The sequence below is a fragment of the Carcharhinus amblyrhynchos genome, chromosome 28, assembly GCF_965287045.1.
Source record: "Carcharhinus amblyrhynchos chromosome 28, sCarAmb.v2.hapA, whole genome shotgun sequence".
NCBI classification, from domain to species: domain Eukaryota; kingdom Metazoa; phylum Chordata; class Chondrichthyes; order Carcharhiniformes; family Carcharhinidae; genus Carcharhinus; species Carcharhinus amblyrhynchos.
In genome coordinates, this window is record NC_137351.1 from 1,101,011 (window position 1) to 1,122,748 (window position 21,738).

At 43.4% G+C, this 21,738-nt stretch overlaps 1 protein-coding gene across 3 annotated transcripts in view; it reads left to right on the forward strand.

Moving 5' to 3' along the window:
• ap4e1 (adaptor related protein complex 4 subunit epsilon 1) overlaps positions 1-21,738 on the forward strand; it is a 79,162-nt gene that overhangs the window by 39,166 nt on the left and 18,258 nt on the right. For all 3 annotated transcript variants that reach the window (XM_080214045.1, XM_080214046.1, XM_080214047.1), the window contains 4 exons: positions 280-582; positions 2,252-2,366; positions 18,577-18,712; positions 21,232-21,469. In XM_080214045.1, coding sequence (XP_080070171.1) covers positions 280-582; positions 2,252-2,366; positions 18,577-18,712; positions 21,232-21,469 — 792 coding nt within the window. The remainder of the gene's footprint in view (positions 1-279; positions 583-2,251; positions 2,367-18,576; positions 18,713-21,231; positions 21,470-21,738) is intronic.

The following is a 21,738-nucleotide window of genomic DNA, read 5'->3' on the forward strand; positions in this document are numbered from 1 at the left end:
TTATTTGATTTGTTATTGTCACATTAGAATACAGTGAAAAGTATTGCTTCTTGTTTGCTGTACAGACAAAGCATACCCTACTTAGAGAAGGAAAGGACAGGGTGCAGAATGTAGTGTTACAATCATAGATAGCTAAGGTGTAGAGAAAGATTAACTTAATATGAGGTGGGTTCATTCAAAAGTCTGATGGCAGCAGGGAAGTAGCCGTTCTTGAGTTGGTTGCAGTGTTAATGTAAGACTGCTTGTCATTGTAATATTTTTGTGTGATGTGTGTATCAGGTACTGGGAGAATATTCCTACCTCAAAACAGAAACCAAAGCAGAAGATATCATACGGAGCCTACATTGTTTACTCGGGAAGAGCTTCGTGAACTTAGAAACAAAAGCCTGGATCTTGAATGCAATTACTAAACTCTTTCGTCTGACACTGAATGTTGAAGTATTGCCTGAAGTTATGCAAACCTGTGGCAATTCAATGGATTCTTGTTTGAGACAGTGCTCTTTTGAGTTGAAGCAGCTCGTTGAGAACAGAGAGATAATGAACACAGTTTTACCTCAGGATAAAAGTTGCGATGATATAGTGGTAAGCCCTTAATGGTGATTTGTTTTTGATTAAAATAATATGGTTCAGGGTGGCACAGTGGTTAGCACTGCTGTCTCTCAGCATCAGGGACCCCAGGTTCGATTCCCGGCTTGGGTCACTGTTTGTGTGCAGTTTGCATGCTCTCATCACGATTGTGTGGGTTTCCTCCAGGTGCTCTGGTTTCCTCCCACAGCCAAAGATGTGCAGGTTAGGTGGATTGGCCAGGGTAAATTGCCCCTTAGTGTCAGGGGTTAGCAGGGTAAATATGTGGGGTCATGGGAATAGGGTCTGGGTGGGATTGTGGTCGATGCAGACTCAAAGGGCTGAATGGCTTCCTTCTGCACTGTCGGGATTATACAGTTGGGTACATACTGCGGAACATGAGCTAATCCTTGAAAGTGCGGAGGAAATAATTTTGTTAAAAAGTAATGTCCAGCCTCCTGGTTGCCTCAATTCCCACGTGTAGTTCTTGGTGTGAAACTGCACTAAACAGATCAGCAAGGTCCCAGATTTGATCCCTAAATTAGCTGAGCACATTGCAGCTTTAAGGGAAAAAACTGCATTTATATAGCACCTCCCTGTCCCAAGGATGTTTCAAAGGGTTCCACAGCCAACGAATTATTTTTGAAATGCAGTTACTATTCATGTCAGCAATCATGGCAGCCAGTTTTCACACGATGGCCATCTGTTTTGGTGTCATTGATTGATATGAAGGCAATAGGGAAATGTCCTGAAATTCCTGGGGGGGATACCCACTTGATCAGGCAAACCTGGCTTTGGTTTAATGCTCCACTTGAAAGATAGCACCTCTTGCAATACAGTGCTGCAAGATTGTGCTTAGGTGCTGGAGTGAGGCTTAAGCCCAAAGTCTTTTGAATTTGAGAAGTGCCTGTTAACACTGAGACAAGTTGACAGACTGAGTTGCTTGCTAGGCCAATTCAGAGGGCAGTTGAAAGTTAACCACATTATCATGGGTCTGGACTCTTAATGCTGACAGGAGTCACATGTAGGCCAGACCAGATAAGGAGAACAGATTTTCTTCCCCGAAGGGCATAAGCGAACTAGATGGCTTTTTGTAATAAGTCTTCAGAGGCCAAAGTCCTTCCACCAAAATCCCTTTAGTTACAATCTCTAACAGCTGTACACTGAGTGCTAGCGGTCAGCAGTCTATCTCCAGGGGTGTCGGAGGAACTGACACACCCAGTTAAGTACAAGACAAAGACTTACTGATTGGCCCATCAATTGGATCCTTAATCAGGGATTTCATGCTGCAATAGGCCAATGCCAATGGCCTGATTGAAGTCATTACACTCTTGTAACAATTGATGATAATTTCATGGTCACCATTACTGAGACCAGCTTTATATTCCAGATTTGAATTCCACCTGTGGGTTTGGAAACAGGGACGGGGGCAGAAGTATTGGTGGAGTCAGTGAGGGTTCTTGCTTCTAGTGATTATCTGGCCATTCCTGTCAGAAATTGGATGTTGTGGATTGTCAGTCTTACATGATTGGAGAACCTGCTTTGTGAGAAGGGGAAATTAAAAAGAACTCTATTGAGCTTTAGATTGTAAAATTTTAACTGACTTTCAATTCTACATGCAGGAAAAGATCTCAGCTAGAAACGTGTGCTGTGTAATTTCATACGCCAGCTTGTTTTACTTACTTAGGTTGATGCTTCGTTATCTTTTCTCGATGGCTTTGTTGCTGATGCTTTGGGTGATGGAGCTGCACCTTATAAGCCACATCATCAAAGACAGGAAGAGAAGTTGTCACAAGAGAAAGGTAAAAAGAAATCCAGTTTTGTTTGGTAGAGCAGTGGAAATACGGCATTAATTCAGAGACATGAGGCTTGTGTTCCAGTTGTGTGAAAAGTCAATTTCCAATCTTGGAGCTGCTTGTAAGTACTGGAGTTGTGGGACATGGACGTCGCTGGTTGGCCAGCATTTATTGCCCATCCCTACTTGCCCTCGAAGGGTAGTTGAGAGTTAATGTATCTCTGGAATCACATGTAGGCCAGACTGGGTAAGGATGTCAGATTTCCTTCCCTAGAGGACACTAGTGAAACCAGATGGGGTTTTCCGACAATCGACAATGGTTTCATAGTCATCAGTAGATTCCTAATTCCAGATTTTTTAAATTGAATTCAAATTCCACCATCTGCTGTGGTGGGATTCAAACCCAGGTCCCCAGAACATTAGCTGAGTTGCTGGATTAATGGTCTAGCAATAATACTATTAGGTCAGCACCTCCCCACCGCCCCCCCCCCAAAAAAAAAACTGGCTTTTAAAGGATCAGTGAAAGATGACTTAATTATAGGTCGTGGGAGTCATCATCAGCACACCATTTGACAAAGTTAATGTCTGCTTATATAGAGCCTTGTGTGAATTGAGAAACATAGCGAGCATAATGGTGCTCTGAAAGAGGAAGTTGCTTTGGATGTATGGTCATTGTGGACTGGATGCTTGGTCTAGATAGAAACATAGAAGTTAAGAGCAGGAGGAGGCCATTTGGCCCTTCAAGCTGCTCCACCATTCATCATAGATCATGGGTGATCGTCCTACTCAATAGCCTAATCCTGCTTTTGCCCCCATAACCTTTGATCCATTTACCCCAAGTGCTATATTCAGCCGCCTTTTGAATACGTTCAATGTTTCTGTGGTAATGAATTCCATAGGCTCATCGCTCTTTGGGTGAAGAAATGTCTCCTCATCTCCATCCTAAATGATCTATCCTGAACCCTCTGACTGTGATATAGGGAAACCGCTATAACGGTAATTTTCGATCAGTGAATGTTGAAAATCCAGATGTCACTTGATTTTTCCTTGCTTTTGGGTTCTCATTTTTAAAACCTAAATATTCTTGAACAGAGCTAGATTTCATAATTGTTTATATAAAAATTCAAAATTATCCAGGGAAGAATGAGCCTGGTTCCATCTGGAAATGAGCCCCTAATGTGCCATGGCTGTTTGGATTTTCCCTTGCTAGTCTCCCAGATTATTTTGTGTACTTACCGCTCGAAGTATAAAGTTGGGCAACCACTTGAGTTTACATTTCGGAGCTTTTTTATGTGCTGTCGGCTTTCTGGGGATTTGTACTTCTCTATTTTGGCCGTGTTACATTTTTGGGAATAGCTCTGTGACAAAACCTTTCACGTCCAATGGATTTACAGCGCTATGGTTATAACACTTTATTGATAGATTCTTTTGATATGCAGGTCATGCTGCAGTAATCACAGAACCAACAGTCCTTTGGACTCGGATCTTTGCCACTTCCACATTAGCTGGTTTGTTTGTTAAAGGAAGTGGAGGGAAAAGTTTTTGGTTGCTTTATTTTTATCATGTTACAGCTCTTTGTGATCGGATTTGCTGATAGAGATGGTTAAATAGCTGCTGAACTGGAGAGATGAGGAAACACAGAGAAGTATCCCATTGTACCTTGTTAGGGGCTAGATTAGAAAATCCATGGTATATTTGAAGTTAGCATAGACCCATTTGATTTTGGTATTAGTGCGAGTATAAGGTGTTTTGCTCCAAGCATGATTCTATTCACTCACTAGGTAACTTTTATTAAACAAATAAACAAAAGAACACAGAACATAACAAAAACAATTAGCATTACTTTTAGCTATAAAGAAAAGTAAGATGGATCATGAGAGTAAACTAGCTCAATATAAAAACAGTAGCAAAAGTTTCTACAAATATATAAAACTAAAAAGAGTGGCTAAAGTAAACATTGGTCCTTTAGAGGATGAGAAGGGGGATGTAATAACTCGAAATGAGGAAATGGCCGAGGCATTGAACAGATATTTTGTGTTGGTCTTCACAGTGGAAAACACAAATAACATGCCAAAAATTGATGACAGGAAGGCTATGGCAGGTGAGGACCTAGAAACTATCATTATCATGAAAGAGGTAGTGTTGGGCAAGTTAATAGGGCTCAAAGTAGATAAGTCTCCTGGTCCTGATGGAATGCATCCCAAGGTATTAAAAGAGATGGCGGGAGAAATAGCAAATGCACTAATGGCAATTTACCAAAATTCAGTGGATTCTGGGGTGGTTCCCGCAGATTGGAAAAGAGCAAATGCAATGCCACTTTGAAAAAGGAGGTAGACAAAAGGCGGATAACTAGAGGCCGGTTAGCTTAACTTTTGTAGTAGGGAAAATGCTTGAATCTATCATCAAGGAAAAAATAGTGAGATATCTGGTTATAAATTGTCCCATTGGTAAGACGCAGCATGGGTTCATGAAGGGAAGGTCGTGTTTGACTAATTTGGTAGAATTCTTTGAGAACATTACATGTGCAGTGGACAAGGGGGAACCTGTGGATGTGGTGTTTTTGGATTTCCAGAAGGCATTTGACAAGGTGCCGCACTAAAGATTGCTACGTAAGGTAAAGGTGCATGGTGTTACGGGTAATGTATTAGTATGGATAGAAGATTGGTTAACTAACAGAAAGCAAGGAGTGGAAGTAAATGGATGTTTTTCTGGTTGGCAATCACTGACTAGCGGTATGCCTTAGGGATCAGTGTTGGGACCGCAGTTGTTTACGATTTACATAGATGATTTGGAGTTGGGGACCAAATGTAATGTGTCAAAATTCGCAGATGACACTAAGATGAGTGGCAGAGCAAAGTGTGCAGAGGATACTGAAAGTCTGCAAAGGAATATAGATAGTCTGAATGGGCGAGGGTCTGACAGATGGATTACAATGTTGGTAAATGTGAGGTCATTCATTTTGGTAGGAATAACAGCAAAATGGATTATTATTTAAATGGTAAAAAATTGTAGCATGCTGCTGTGCAGAGGGACCTGGGTGTCCTTATGCAGGAATTTCAAGGAGTTGATTTGCAGGTGCAGCAGGTAATTAAGAAGGCAAATGGAATTTTGTCCTTTATTGCTAGAGGGATGGAGTTTAAAAACAGCGAGATTATGTTGCAGCTGTATAAGGTGCTGGTGAGGCCACACTTGGAATACAGTGTATAGTTTTAGTCTCTTTACTTGAGAAAGGATATGCTGGCACTGGAGGGGGTGCAGAGGAGATTCCGGAGTTGAGACGGTTGGCTTATGAGGAGAAACTGAGTAGACTGGGGCTACACTTATTGGAATTCCGAAGAATGAGGGGAGATCTTATAGAATCATATAAGATTATGAAGGGAATAGATAAGATAGAAGCAGGGAAGTTGTTTCCACTGGTAGGTGAAACTAGAACTAGGGAGCATGGCCTCAAGGTAAGGGGAAGCAGATTTAGGACTGAGTTGAGGAGGAATGTCTTCACCCAAAGAATTGTGAATCTGTGAATTCCCTGCCCAGAGAAGCAGTTGAAGCTACCTCATTGAATGTTTTTAAGGTAAGGATAGATAAATCTTTGTACAGTAAAGGAATTAAGGTTATGGCAAGCAGGTGGATAAGTGGAGCTGAGCCCACAAAAATATCAGCCATGATCTTATTGAATAGCGGAGCAGGCTTGAGGAGCCAGATGGCCTACTCCTGCTCCTAGTTCTTATGTTCTTTTAGCAATTAAATTTTTAAATTTTACCAATATAATTCTTAGAACAAAGAACAACCCAGCACGGGAAACAGGCCCTTCGGCCCAACGAGCCCGCGCCACCGCATCACCCTACACCTATTCTACCCTGCATGTCTACGAATGGAACCCTACTCAGTCAGATTCAGGGAAGAAATAGTGTCAATTTGGTAAAAACCGATTAGCCTAAGAGCACATCTTTGGGGTGTGGGAGGAAACCGGAGCGCCCGGAGGAAACCCACGCAACCACAGGGAGAATGCGCAAACTCCCACAGACACAGGCCCAAATCCATGTGTCTGCACAGCCAGCAGTGCTAGTCACTGAGCTGTTGCGGCGCCCGTCTACCGGTCCAGGATCAAGCACACACACCGACATGAAGTACTAGGCCACTCCTGGACTTCCAAGAGCAGCCCATGCACGACCCGCCGTGTGCATGCCCCTCGCTTGACACGAGGTGGACCTCCACCTGTGGAATAAAGACAAAAATATTAATCTTACAGCCTGCCTTTCCGGTGTCTCCCGAGGTTTAACCCTATTTAATAGCCCCTACCATATCCCTCCATTCTCGTTTCACTCATGTGCCTATCTAACTGCATCTTAAACGAGTCCAACGTTCCTGCCTCCACCACCCTACTCGGTAGCGCGTTCCAGACCCCCACAACTCTCTGCGTAAAGAACCTTCTTCTCACCTCCAAATTATACCTCTCCCCCCTCACCCTTAAATGATGACCTCTCGTGTTCGTACCCAGTCTAGGGAGCAGTCTCTCACTATTAACTCTATCTATTCCCTTCAGTATCTTATATACTTCTATCATGTCCCCTCTCAATCTCCGTCTTTCCAAGGAAAATAGTCCCAGTTTCTTCAATCTCTCCTCGTAACCCAGTCCCCCCATGCCAGGCAACATCCTGGTAAACCTCCTCTGCACCCTTTCCAGAGACTCCACGTCCTTCTGGTAGTAAGGTGACCAGAACTGGACGCAGTACTCCAAATGCAGTCTAACCAACGTTCTGTACAACTGAAGCATTAGACGGCAGCTTTTATACTCTATGCCCCTTCCTATAAAGGCTAACATCCCATAAGCCTTCCTAACAACCTTCTCCACTTGTGACGCAACCTTCATGGATTTGTGAACCTGCACTCCCAGGTCCCTCTGTATGTCTATACTCCTAATCGACCTACCTTTTATCACATAGCTCCTCTCTGCATTATTCCGTCCAAAATGCATCACCTCGCATTTGTCAGGATTAAATGCCATCTGCCACCTATCTGCCCACTGCACCAACCTATCTATATCCTGTTGTATCACCTGACAATCCAGTTCCGTACCCGCCAACCCTGCCATCTTGGTGTCATCAGCAAACTTGCTGATCACACCACCTACGCCCTCTTCCAAGTCATTTATGTAGACTACAAAGAGGAGAGGTCCCAGTACTGAGCCCTACGGCACACCACTGGTCACTGGCCTCCAGCCCGACAAGGTCCCCTCCACAACTACCCTCTGTCTCCTATTTCCCAGCCAGTTCTCAATCCACCTAGCTACCTGGCCTCGTATCCCATGCGCCTTAACCTTTTCTACCAGCCTACTGTGAGGGACTTTGTCAAACGCCTTACTGAAATCCATATAGATGACATCAACGGCTCTCCCATCGTCAACCGTTTTTGTCACCTCCTCAAAGAATTCCACCAGATTCGTAAGGCAAGACCTCCCTCTAGCAAAGCCATGTTGCGTATCCCTAATCAGATCGCAACGCTCCAAATGCTCATACATCCTACCCCTAAGTATTTTTTCCATTAATTTCCCTACCACTGACGTCAAACTCACCGGCCTATAATTCCCAGGGTTATCCCTACTACCTTTTTTGAACAACGGGACCACATTTGCTACCCTCCAGTCTTCTGGGACCTCACCTGTGTCCAAAGAAGAGACAAAGATGTGCGCCAGAGGCCCAGCAATTTCATCTTTCGCCTCCCTAAGCAGCCTGGGATAAATACCATCAGGCCCCGGAGCTTTATCCGTCCTTACGCTACCTAAAAGCCCTAGCACTTCCTCTCTCGTAATAACTATATCCTGCAACTGAACCTCCGCTCCCTCCAAGAGACCGCACGATTCCGAACCCCTCTCCTTCGTGAATACTGACGCAAAGTATTCATTCAGGAGCTCCCCCATTCCCTCCGACTCAATACACAACCCTCCACTCTTGTCCCTAAGAGGACCAATTTTCCCTCTAACTACTCTCTTGCCTCTAATATAGGAATAAAATGCCTTTGGATTTTCCTTAATCCTACCAGCCAAAGCCATCTCATGCCCTCTCTTCGCCCTTCTAATTCCCCTTTTTAGCTCCCTCCTACTCTCTCTATATTCCTCCAGCGCACTCTCCGTACCCATTTGTTTTGACCTAACATACGCCTCCCTCTTCTTCCTGACCAAGTCTTCAATATCCCCCGTAATCCACGGCTCTCTAATCCTACCTTTCCCATCCTTTCGCTTAACCGGAACATACCTCCCCTGCAACCATTTCATTTTGTCCCTAAAAGCCTCCCACTTGCCAACCGTGGACTTGCCAGCTAACAGTCCCTCCCAATCAGTTTGCTGCAGCTCCCTCCTAATCCTGCCATAGCTCGCCTTTCCCCAGTTCAGCACACTCCCGTTCGGACGGCACTCGTCCCTTTCCATTTTTATCCTAAAGTAGACGGACTTGTGGTCACTGTTAGCCACATGTTCGCCAACCTCTACCTCACCCACCTGCCCCGGCTCGTTTCCCAACACTAAATCCAGTATAGCCCCTCCCCTAGTCGGGCTAGTTACATACTGTTCTAGCGACCCTTCCATAACACATCTCACAAACTCCTCTCCCTCCGTACCCCCAGCTCTAGGCCCCCTCCAATTCACTCCGGGAAAATTAAAATCACCCACTACAACCACTCTATTCTTCCTGCACCTGTCCAAAATGCCCCTGCAAATGCCTTCCTCCACTGACTTTGGGCTGTTGGGTGGCCTATAGTACACCCCTAGCAGTGTGATCTCTCCCTTTTTATTCCTCAACTCCACCCACACTGACTCAATCCCTATCTCTTCCATATCGTCCTCCCTCTGCACTACTGTGATGTTTTCCTTTACTGACAGTGCCACCCCTCCACCTCTCTTCAACCCTCCTCTGTCACACCTAAAACACTTGTACCCAGGAACATTCAGTTGCCAGTCCTGCCCTTCCCGTAACCACGTCTCCGTTACAGCCACCACATCTAACTGCCTCACAAACATCAAGGCCCTAAGCTCATCCGTTTTCCCTGCCACACACCTAGCATTGAAACAGACACAGTTCAACCCACAAGTGTCCCTCGGAACCACCTTCTCCCTTATAATTTTCCTTTCACCCGACTCTCTCCCAGCCACCTCCCCACCCCCCCTCCCTATTAGTTTAAATCATTCCTGAACACCCCAGCTAACCTCCCCGCTAAGACACTAGTCCCCCTCCCGTTCAAATCCTCCCCACCCCTCCTGTACAATTGCCTTTCTCTCCTAAACACCTCCCAGTGATCCACAAAAGTAAACCCCTCTACCCTACACCAGTCCCTCAACCATGCATTCAACTGCATGATCTCGTCATTCTTAGCCCTGCTCGTACTGGGCAGCAACCCAGACAGTGCCACCCTGGAGGTCCTGCTCTTTAGTTTGGCCCCCAACTCCCTAAATTGCCTATGGACCTCTCCCCTACTCCTCCTTCCTATGTCCCCCTCCCCTACGTGTACTATGACCTCTGCCTGGGTCCCCTCCCCTTTCAAAATTCCCTCTACCCTTTCCATTATATCCTTTACCCCTGCTCCAGGGAGGCAGACCACCATCCTGGAGTCGCGCCCCTGCCCACAGAACCTCCTATCAATCCCTCGGACCCTCCCATCCCCTACCACTATCACCTTACCAGCCCCCTTCTGTCCCTCTAAGTCAGTCTCCCCTTCCTTCCTATTTTTCTGTGCCCCTGCCGACGAACCTTGGGGGGCCTCCGGGGAGGCCGGGGGACCCTGACTACTCTTCTTCTTCCTCTTTCCCCACCTAACAGTCGTCCATCCTCCCTTCTCTTCAGCCCTTGAGACCTCCTCCTGCTCATGGTTCCCAGCCATTATCTCCTCGTTCTCCCTGACTAGAAACGCATCTTCCAGCCGCCCCTCGAGTTGCCTGATCCAGGCCCTCAATCGCTGCAGTTCTAAACATTTACTGCAGATGTGTACCTTGGGGACACGTGACACCACCAGAAACTCCCACATGTGGCACCGGACGCAACTTACATTCCTCCCTATATTCCCTACCATGTCCCAACCTCCTGTAAGTGCCCAAAGGTAGAAATCTGTCACTCACCTTCTCTAAGCCTACTCTCTCCTAAGCCCAGCGAGCCAAAGCCCTTCTCACTCAGTTCCCACTCACTCCGCTGCCCGCTCTATGCTGCTACCCCTTTTTTATACCCCCCGCTCCCCCTTAACGACAATCCCCTGGCCTAACTTCCGGTACGGAAGTAAACTACACTCTAACAAGCCCCGAGAACCGGAAGTAGAGGAAAAAAGCGGTTTTTAATTCAAATCAGTCACTCACCACAGCCACAGCCACCAGGTTCAATGCTCCGGAGAACAATCTATCTCTAGTTCCACTTTAAGCAATATCCTCATAGATATACATCTTTCTTCAGAACCAATTAGTACCAAAAACAGAAATGCCCATGTGGATACTAGATTTCATGTCTATTAATGCCTCTGGACAGACACACAAAGACACCTGATTTCTGACTTCCGTATAGCAGTGTTGAGGAGCAGTGTTGGGTTCAGGTCCATAGGACTCTTAAATCAGTCTCGCAGGTGGAGGATGTGGTCAAGAAGGCGTATGGTGTACTGGCCTTCATTAATCGAGGGATTGAGTTTAGGAGTCGGGAGGTAATGCTGCAACTTTATAAGACCCTTGTCAGACCCCACTTGAAGTACTGTGCGCAGTTCTGGTTGCCTCACTACAAGAAGGATGTGGAAGCTATTGAGAGGGTGCAGAGGAGATTTACAAGGATGTTGCCTAGATTGGGAGGCATGCCTTATGAGGATAGATTGCGGGAGCTAGGGCTCTTCTCCCTGGAGAGACGAAGATTGAGAGGCGACCTGATAGAGGTTTATAAGATGTTGAGAGGTATAGACAGGGTGGATTCTCGGAAGCTGTTTCCCAGCGCTGAAATGGTCGCTACGAGAGGACACAGGTTTAAGGTGCTGGGGAGCAAGTACAGAGGAGATGTCAAGGGTAAGTTTTTCACTCAGAGAGTGGTGAGTGAGTGGAATCGGCTGCCGTCGGTGGTGATAGAGGTGAACTTGCTGGGGTCTTTTAAGAGACTTCTGGATGAGTACATGGGATTTAATGGAATTGATTTAATGGAATAGATAGGCCTGGTGGGTATAGATATGATCGGCGCAACTTGGGGCCGTAGGGCTTGTGTGTTGTAGTGTTCTATATTCTATATAGCAGCTTCCAGAGAAAGATGTACCTTCAAGCAGCACAATGTCAGAGAGAGACCTATTTTATGGCAGATTCCAGTCTCCAAATTCAGAGAGAGAAAGAGACAGACAAAGCTATTCCTTTTCTCTTCAGATTCCAAACAGCAACTGAACTGGGTTTCTCTTTGTGAACCTAGCCCCACCCATTCATATGAGCTTGCTTGTCAATCAACCTAATCAAACTCCACTCTGAAAAGCTCCAGGGGGAAAAAACTAAAACAATTCTACACTAGACCAGATTAAAATAAACATTTTAGCAATTGAGATCAGTTATGCTGTTGCAGTAACAGCATGCGCTGATGGTTACAGATAATGCAGCACTGATAATAAAACTGCTAAAACAAGAAACATGATACAGAAACATTTCTTAAAGGCAAAGTATTGTCACAATCTGAATGAAATTAATGATATTAACCCAAATCAAGTCCTATTTAATGAAATGATTGTATGGTCTTTTTGATTGGTGAGTAGTATTGTATATTATTCCTTATGGTTAGAACCTCATAAAACTGGACCTTCATCAATCCCTGTTTAGGGGCTTTCTATTTTGGACCAATTAGCAATTTCAAAAAAAATTCTGTCATGGAATGTGGGCATCACTGGAAAGGCCAGCATTTGTTATCCATCCCTAAATGATCTTGAACTGAGTTGTTTACTAGGCCAGTTCAGAAGGCAGTTAAAAGTCAACTGCATTGCAGTGAGTCTGAATTCTCGATGCTGACAGGAGCCACATGTAGGCCAGACCGGATAAGGACAGACGATTTCCTTCCTTAAAGGAAATTTGTGAACCAGATGGTTTTTTACAACAATCAAAGTTTCATGGTCACCATGACTGAGACCAACTTTATATTCCAGATTTGAATTGAATTTAGTTTTGCTGGCTACTGTGATGGGATTTGAACTCGTGTCCCCAGAGCTTTAGTCCAGTGACGTCCCCACAATGCCACAGTCTCTCTAGTTAATTGAATATGACACCATATATCTTCATAGCTTTCAGATTGAGATTGATTTTAAAATGCTCAGCAAAAAGACAGCTGGTAAACAAGACCGCACTTTTTTAAAATTCAAGTTTGTGTTGCCATGTAGTCAGTGAACTGTCCTCTAAAAGTTGACTTGTCTTGTATGTGTGCTGTGTAATCCAAGGCAATGAGAGGGTAGAGCTGTGGTTAAAATGACTTAAGTGAAAAGTTCAAGTGGTTGGGTGGTGGTGGTGGGGGGTTGGGGAAATGAGATAGTTATTACCAAAACCAAGACAAGGGTGGTGGATGGGCGGCGGCTGTGACGTTTACACTTAGGCCAAACCTGTGTAGAGGGTTAGTGCTGGGTCCAAACAAAGTGAAGGAGGTAGCCATTGACTTCAGGAAGCATAGTGGAGAACATGCCCCTGTCTCTATCAATGTGGGCATAAATAGAAATGGTTGACAGCTTCAAATGTTTAGGTGTCCAGATTGCCAACAACCTGTCCTGGTCCCTCCATGCCAACATTATAGTTAAGAAAGCCCACCAATCCCTCTACTTTCTCAGGCCAAGGAAATTCGGCATGTCCTCTACCACACTCTCCAACTTTACAGATGCATCCTAGAAAGCATTCTTTCTGGTTATATCACAGCTTGGTATGGCTCCTGCTCTGCCCAAACCCACAAGAAACTATGAAGGGTCGTGAACGAAGCACCGTCAATCACGCAAACCAGCCTCCCATCCAGTGACACTGTCTACAGTTTGCGTTGCCTTGGAAAAGCAACCAGCATAATTAAGGACCTCATGCTCCCCAGAAATTCTGTCTTCCACCTTCTTCTGTCAGGAGAATGATACAAAATTCTGAGGTCACGTACCAGCTCAAAAACAGCTTCTTCTCCGCTGCTGTCAGACTTTTGAATGTACCTACCTCGCTTTAAATTAATCTTTCTCTACACCCTAGATATGACTGTAACACCACATTCTGCACTCTCTCGTTTCCTTCTCTATGAACAGTATGCTTTGTATAGCTTACAAGAAATGATATTTTTCGCTGTATATTAATATGTGTGACAATAATAAATCAAATCAAAATAAGCCCTTTTCATACAAGTCGGCCTCTGCTTTATCGCAGGAGGAATTTCTAGGGCTCCGTTGCCCCATGTTACCCTGTTGGTTGCAGCCAGATATTACCCTTCTTTCCCCATACCCCCACCCACAACATGCTGCTGGGGGCTATTGTCTCGAGCCTTAATTCTGACTTGCTGCTAAATTACCATTCAGATCAATAGGCCTTCCCATGTGTGCTACTCATTTTGAATCTGTCCATTTTAAATCAGGCTGATACCTGGTCTTGTTGAACTGTGCATTCGTATTTTTATTGTTATTATTGTTTCGCTTTTGTTTTATTTTGATGAAGAATCATTTGTGAGAATGTGGATCAGCATGCTGAAAGGAGCAGCCAGTTGTGGGAAAATATTCTTAGTGTTAGATCATTAGTTTGGAAGTGCCAATAAATGAAACTCATCATTTAGTTCTGACTTTCCCATTCTTAGTTCAGATGCAAAAAGGGGGCATGTCCACCGTTGTTTCACTGTACTTTTGAGTGATGAGCAGTTTTGGGCCCTGTATCTGAGGAAGGATGTTCTGGCCTTGGAAAGGGTCCAGAGGAGGTTCACAAGAATGATCCCTGGAATGAAGAACTTGTCATATGAGGAACGGTTGAGGACTTTGGGTCTGTACTTGTTGGAGTTTAGAAGGATGAGGAAGGATCTTATTGAAACTTACAGGATACTGCGAGGTCTGAACAGAATGGACATGGAGAGGATGTTTCCACTAGTAGAAAAAACTAGAACCAGAGGGCACAACCTCAGACTAAAGGGACAGTGCTTTAAAACAAGAGATGAGGAGGAATTTCTTCAGCCAGAGAGTGGTGAATCTGTGGAACTCTTTGCTGCAGAAGACTGTGGAGACTGGGTCATTGAGTGTCTTTAAGACAGAGATAGATTGGTTCTCGATTAATAAGGGGATTAGAGGTTATGGGAGAAAAGGCAAGAGAATGGGGATGAGAAAAATATTAGCCATGATTGAATGACGGAGTAGACACATTGGGCTGAGTGGCCTAATTCTGCTGCTATAGTCTCTGGGTGAAACTGTGATCGTGAGGGTTGTTCACCGCCTTTTGACGAAGATCAGGCCCAAGATGGGGTGCAATGTCTTTTTGTGTCAGCGTGGATCTTGCATGTCTGTCTTGTGGGGACTGTGAGTTGGATTCAACTTGAATTTAGCTTTTAGAGCAAGCAAGGAGATGGATGGTCCATTCTGTGGATTGGCTTTGTAACTTTAAGAAGTTAAATGTTGCACTCGAGGTGAAGGAGATCAAAAAGATATTAGAAGGCGGCTGTTGAGTTGGACGATCATCCATGATAATGAATAGCAGAGCAGGTTTGAAAGTCCGAATGGCCCCCTTCTCCTATTTTATGTGTTTCTAAACCCTCCCACTGCCTACTGCCTTTACAAAATCCCTAAAAGGTCTAAGCTCCCGGCATTCCTATCACAATAGATTCATGCCCCTGTTAAAACACAATTTCTAAATGTACTGCTATGAGCAGCTTTTATACTGTGCTGAAAAATTATTGAAGATGGTTCTTGGATTTTACTAAAACTGTAAACTGTAACCATATTGGACGCTGAATTATGGAGCCACGACGTACGTGGATATTTTGTTGTACCTAGTCAAAGCTTTTATTTAACGGCATTATTTTGATAAATGGAATCAGATTGCTTTAAGAGGGGGGAACTGTTCAGGGTTAGGTCTGACTCAGATCTGAGAAGGTGACGCACAGACAGGCTTACAGATGACATTTATATTTTATCCACTTTAATGAGTTTCAGATTTAAAATCTTTGGTCTATTACATAAATGCCCTTGAAATCACTTGTGACTCAGCAGAAAAGCAATCTCTTTCAACCCTCTATGATTTGCGTTTAAGGAATTGTTTATTAGTTTTAACAACTAAACCCCCACCAGCTAATAAATGCTGACAGACATATTCTTGGCATTTGAACAATTTGCTTTCTCCTCAAACTGTTTAGTTTGCTGTTCTCTTTAATAAGCTGGTGCTAATGCCTGCTCACGATTTGTTTGCACATCCAAGGACATTGGAGACTAGAGGTAAGCCTTAGGATGTGATTCGTTCCATGGTTTACTTTGCGCTAAAAGAAAGAACTACTTCATAGAATCCCTACAGTGCAGGAGAAGGCCATTCAGCCCATTGAGTTTGCTCTGCCATTCGATCATGGCTGATATGCTTTTCAGCTCCATTTTCCTGCCTTCTCCCCATAACCCTTCAACCCATTACCAAATGAAAATCTGTATAACTCCTCCTCAAATTTACTCACTGTCCCCCCCCATCCATTGCACTTTGGGGTAGTGAATTCCACGGATTCACAACCCTTTGGGAGAAGTAGTTTCTCCTCAACTCAACTTTGAATTTGCCATCCCTTATCTGATCCTAGAATGCCCCATAAGAGGAAGCATCTTCTGCCTGTCGACTTTATCCGTACCTTTTATCATCTTATATACCTCATGATTTCCCCTCATTCTTCTCAATTCCTTCAGTGTACCCAAAAAGGTGCCGGAGTGTGGCGACTAGGGGATTTTCACAGTAACTTCATTGCAGTGTTAGTGTAAGCCTACTTGTGATACCAATAAATAAACTTTAAACTTTAACTTGTTTGTGCCAAGTGCTACAGTTGAAATAGGATAAGGTTCCAGTTATAGTACTGTGATGTGTGTGTGTATGATTCGAGTGCATATGATAGAATAAGATATGGGGCAGCATGGTGGCATAGTTGGTTAGCACCACTGCCTCGCAGTGGCAGGGACCCATTTTCAATTCTAGCCTTGGGTGACTCTGCAGAGTTTGCACACGCTCTTTGGGTTTCCTCCCAAAGATGTGCAGGTTAGGTGCATTGGCCGTGTTAAATTGCCTGTTAGTGTCAGGAAGGAGAGCAGAGTAAATATGTGGGGTTATGGGTATGTATGGATGGGATTGTTGGTGCAGGCTTGATGGGCTGAATGGCAGCCTCCTGCACTGTAGGGATCCTGAGGTGCTAATAACAAGGGTCCAAAATCGGGATTAGGTTGGACAGCTCTTTCATGGCTCAGAAGCAATGGGCCAAATGGCCTCCTCCTGCGCACAATGTTCCTGAATACAAATTAAATTCACCGCCTTCAGATGCAATTTATAGATTTTGTTTTGCAGAGGCAGGATAAGACTTTTTTTTATTCTCATTTCTGAAATCTTACTCATCTTGCTGTTGAGAGAGAATTCTGACTGACCTACATTTTTATGACCTATGCAGTGTTTCTCAGAAATGTTCAAAGTGGTTCATGTGAGTTTATAGCTGCTGTTATTTTGCAAGTAAACACAGAATCCCTCCAGTGCAGAAGGAGGCCATTCAGCCTATCAAGCCTGCACTGACTCTCCGACAGAGCATTTTACCCAGGCCCTATCCCCTTAACCCCATGTATTTACTCCGCTAATCCACCCTCTCCGCACCCCTCCTCCCCCCACCTGCGTATTTTGAGACACTAAGAGACAATTAACCCTAACCTGCACATCTTTGGACTGTGGGAGAAAACCGGAGCACCCAGAGGAAACCCACGCAGACACCGAAAGAACATGCAAATTCCACAGTCACCCAAGGCCGGAATTGAACCCAGGTCTCTGTGAGGCACCAGCGCTAATCACTGTGGCACTGCTCGGCATCCATTTTATAAATAGTAGAATCATAAAAGCTGCAGCATTGGATGGCAATTTCATTTGTTTAATGGTGCATTGGCAAATGAAAAGATGTTGACCTAAAGATTGGGAGAGTTCCCCACTTTCCTTTGAGCGTTGGTTTAATACCCTTGTAAGGAGTTACATCATTGCCCAGGACTAGTGTGGATATGTTCTCACGTTACCACATTGGTTTTATTTTCCCTTTCTGGGAAGAAGAGAAATTGCATTAGCATTGCTAATATGCCAGTATATTTTTGCATTTGTGTTCTTTCAAATGGTGAAATGATCTTGCTGGAGAATAGAACAATCGTTTGTGTAAACCTGTCGTCAGTATCAGAATACGTCTGATGTAGCAGAAGCTGGCTGCAGTCAGGAACTGTTCGCCTTTAATTATATGGACAAAAGAGCTACACTGTACCAAACTAATGGCCCAGAAATTGCTGGATTTATGCCGTTAATATGAATTGATCTTCATGAAAGATATTCAAATCTTAAAGACCCTGTCAATGACGTGATTCAGGGTCCTAACATGCCAATCAACCTTGCAGGCACCAAACTGGGGAATTGCTCCAGTGGGTAGTAAATTGGTCCTAGAGGCTTATAACACATATATATTTAGAATTTTTCCTTTGTTTCTTTCGTCTCTCATTCCACTCTTCCTTCCCTTCTTTATTTCTGTCTCTATCCAGTCTGACTGTTCGACTAGTTTGACCCTTAATTGTCCTGTTTCTCTCTCTATTGTTGGACCAGTTTTTCCTTTATAAATTCTGTGGCTGGAGTGAGACTCTGGGCTTGGTGTTTGTGAGGCCCAGATGCCCCCGTTGATCTTGTATGCTGCAGTGCGTTTTATGTAGGTGATAGTACAAATTAGTTGAGAGAGAGCACCCCCAAGTGGCAAGCTAGAATTGAAGCTGATGTTATAGGAGGTGCTGTGCAATTTAATGAAAATAATCTTCAGTCAAACGAAATCCAGTAATAGATCTTTGTGACAGGGTTAATGAATATTTAAACATTTCCTGTAGCAAAAGTAAATGTGGGGATAAATTTTTTTTGTTCTGAACAATTTAACTTTGTGTCAGTACAGATCCAATAGGCCAAATGTCTGCCTTCTGCACTGTAGGGATTCTGATTTCTCCAGATCTGCAAGATGGTGACAGTTTTTTGTTAAAACAAATTGAAAAAATGTAATTTCATTTTTCTGCAGTGTTGAACTTTGAACCGTATGGGCTGTCTTTTGCTCCCAGCCCACAGACCTCCAGTGTTACAGGAAGACAGTCTCCAACAGGGTTGTCCTTAAGTTCTGAGATTTCCTGCAACAGCACAGAAGCTGGATTAAAAGAGTAAGTTTGGACTATTTTGGTTAGTATCAGTAGATGGAAGCATGAATGCTGTTTGTTTAATGTGTCCACTAGAATCATTCCTTTGGAATAGTTATTCCTGTTTCCCAATCCTACCTTTACGCAGCTTGAAGACTGTTACTTGCTGAATGTAATTTCAATCATCCACTGCTAGTTCAAAATTAAAATCAACATTTTCCTTCTTGGAAATGAAAGGCCAAGTGTATCCTTAGCATCTTTCTCTGCTTCAGGATGTTTCAAAGCAATATGGAATCTTCGAATCCATACAGCGCAGAGGATGGCCATTTGGCCCATCTGGCCTGCACCAATGACAATCCAGGCCTTATCCCCTTAACCCCATGTGTTTACTCTGCTAATCCCTCTAACCTACACAATCTTGGGGCAATTTAGCATGGTCAATCCACCTAACCCACATATCTTTGGAGTGTGGGAGGAAACCAGAATACCCGGTGGAAACCCATGCTGACACTAAGAGAACATGCAGACTGAGGCCAGAATTGAACTTGGGTACCTGACACTATGAGGCTGCAATGCCAAAATTGTGCCACTATGCTGCACCTTAGTAAATACAGTCTAGTAAATCATTTTGAAGTCTATTCATTGTCAGAATATGGATAAATTAGGCAATCTTCAATCCGCACACACCAATGTCCCATAAACAGCAATAAAGAATGACCAAATAATCTATTCTGATGTTGTTCGAGATGTACCTAAATGGCATGAGCACCTGGAGAGTCCCTCTCCTCTTCAAATAGCACCACTGGATTTTTTTTGTGTCCACCTGAGAGAGAAGTAACAACACTACTGCACTGAAGCTCCATTCCTGGAAGTGGACTTGAATCCACACCTCTGCCACTGCAGAAATTGAGTGTTATTACTGAACCAAGGCTGGCAACTTTGTAAGAAAACTACGTTAAAAGCAAAATGCTGCAGATGCTGGAATCTGAAATGGAAACACAAAATACTGGAAAAATCTCAGCAGGTCTGACAGCGTCTGTGGGGAGAGAATAGAGCCAACATTTTGAATCTGGATGACCCTTCAAAACAGAGAACTACTTTGCTCTTTTCTCATTTGCAGCTTGTTGCCTGCATCAGGCTTAATGTGATATTTCTTTTTGTCTGAATTATACATTTAAAAGCTGACGTTTTTGAGGCAATATATTAAGTGTTACTTTGAGACTTTGCAATACAATGAAAGTTGCTTCAGTTTGGTAAGTAGAACATGATGCCGCCGATGTATATTTAATTGTATTAAAAGTATCAATCCAAAGAAAACATGTCCTTTGATCTCAGTGGCATGACCCCCAGAATTTACCATATTTTCATGTCAGTAGATCATTATAACTAGATTCAAAATTTTTGTTATATTTGAATGTAATAAAACCACTGCAGCATTTGTAATTATGGATGTATATTAATCATATTAATTGCCATTGGAAATACTAATTAAATAGTTACATAGTTAATTTAGCTAAGAGTTTATTCCCACGACTCTTCTCCACTCCTAATTCCAATCATGCTATTGCGGGTAATTACTAAATGAAGGCCAAATACTTTCAGTTGGGAGAGGTGGAGCTTTGGGAAGAATTGTCACCTGGCTACTGACACTTCTGCTGATTGCCTTGGAAGCGAAATTGGCAAAACCTTGGGTGCAATTACTCATCTGCCCTCTTGACCCCAAAGTGGTGATTTTCAAAAGAAGACCAACACAAGGAAAGAAGAAGAGGCGATTTGCATTTATATAGCACCTCTTACATCTTTGGAGTATCTTGATTGCAACCAGTGAATTACTTTTTGAAGCGTAGTCCCTACGGTAACATATAATGACCAATTTGTGATAAAGTTCCACACATTCAAGTTTAAAACAGAATAACTGGTTATTTGTGATCCTGGTTGAGGGATAAATGCTGGCCAAGACACCAGGAAGAACTCCCATGCTCTTACTTAAATAGTGCTGTGGGGATTTTCATATTCACTTTTACAAGCAGATATGTCTTGGCCAAAATATCCAATTCAAAGGGTGCTCTCTGTACTGCATTCAAATATTAGCTTAGAATGAAATGCTGAGTTTCTGGAGCGGTTCTTGAATCTGTAACCCTCAGACGGGTGCACAAGTGCTTCCACTGTGTTAAGGCTGACAAATAACTTCCAGTCAGTGCTACAAACATTCACTGTATTCCATTTTGCAAGTTTATAATCTTTTATTCATTCATTGAAAACCTGAGAACAGCATACCGTTTAATTTTTTTGGGTTACACATGTGCCCTTTAAGTTTTTTCTTCTGGAGCTGCGCATATGTAACTTAAAGCAGCCAACTTGTGCACAGCCTGACTTGCAGATTACTGTGCGGCAAGCAGCTTCAAGGGAAAATTGTCTGAAAACTTTTAACATTTTGGCCACATCTTGACTATCTGTCTACAATAGTAATTTCTAACATGGTTGGATAAGGCTGTTTTAGTCAGTGTTTGGACAAAACAAATTGAATTTAAATCTTTCTTTAGCTCAGATAGTCTGAAGCTTGATGGAGTAAAGAAGGTGTGGGGTAAGGAGGGCTACCTTCGAAAGAAGAAGGAATCCAAAGAACAAACCGTAGCAAGTCCCAGTTCAGAAGGTGATGTAACTGCAGACTGCACCTTCACAGCTGAAAAAACTGCTGCACTTTCTGCAGAAGAGCGAGAAAAGCAACTTTTGGCATCATCACTATTTGTTGGGTTAGGATCCAACAACTTAGTTAATCTGGTAAGTGAATTTTAACATTACTCTGTCCTCATTCACATGAAGTAGGATTTAGCCCCAAGTATAAATTACCAGCGACCCATTAGGATCTCTTGAAAAGAATTATCATCAGCCACTTGTTTGTTTGTGTTGTTTTTTTTATTATATGTGGGATAAATAATCAGCTGTTAAGTCTTGGAGGTGATTTAAAAATCTGCAATTTAAGGGATATTGGGTTAATCTTGTCTGCATTTGGTAGAAATAACAATAGGAGGGATTATTATTTAAAGGGT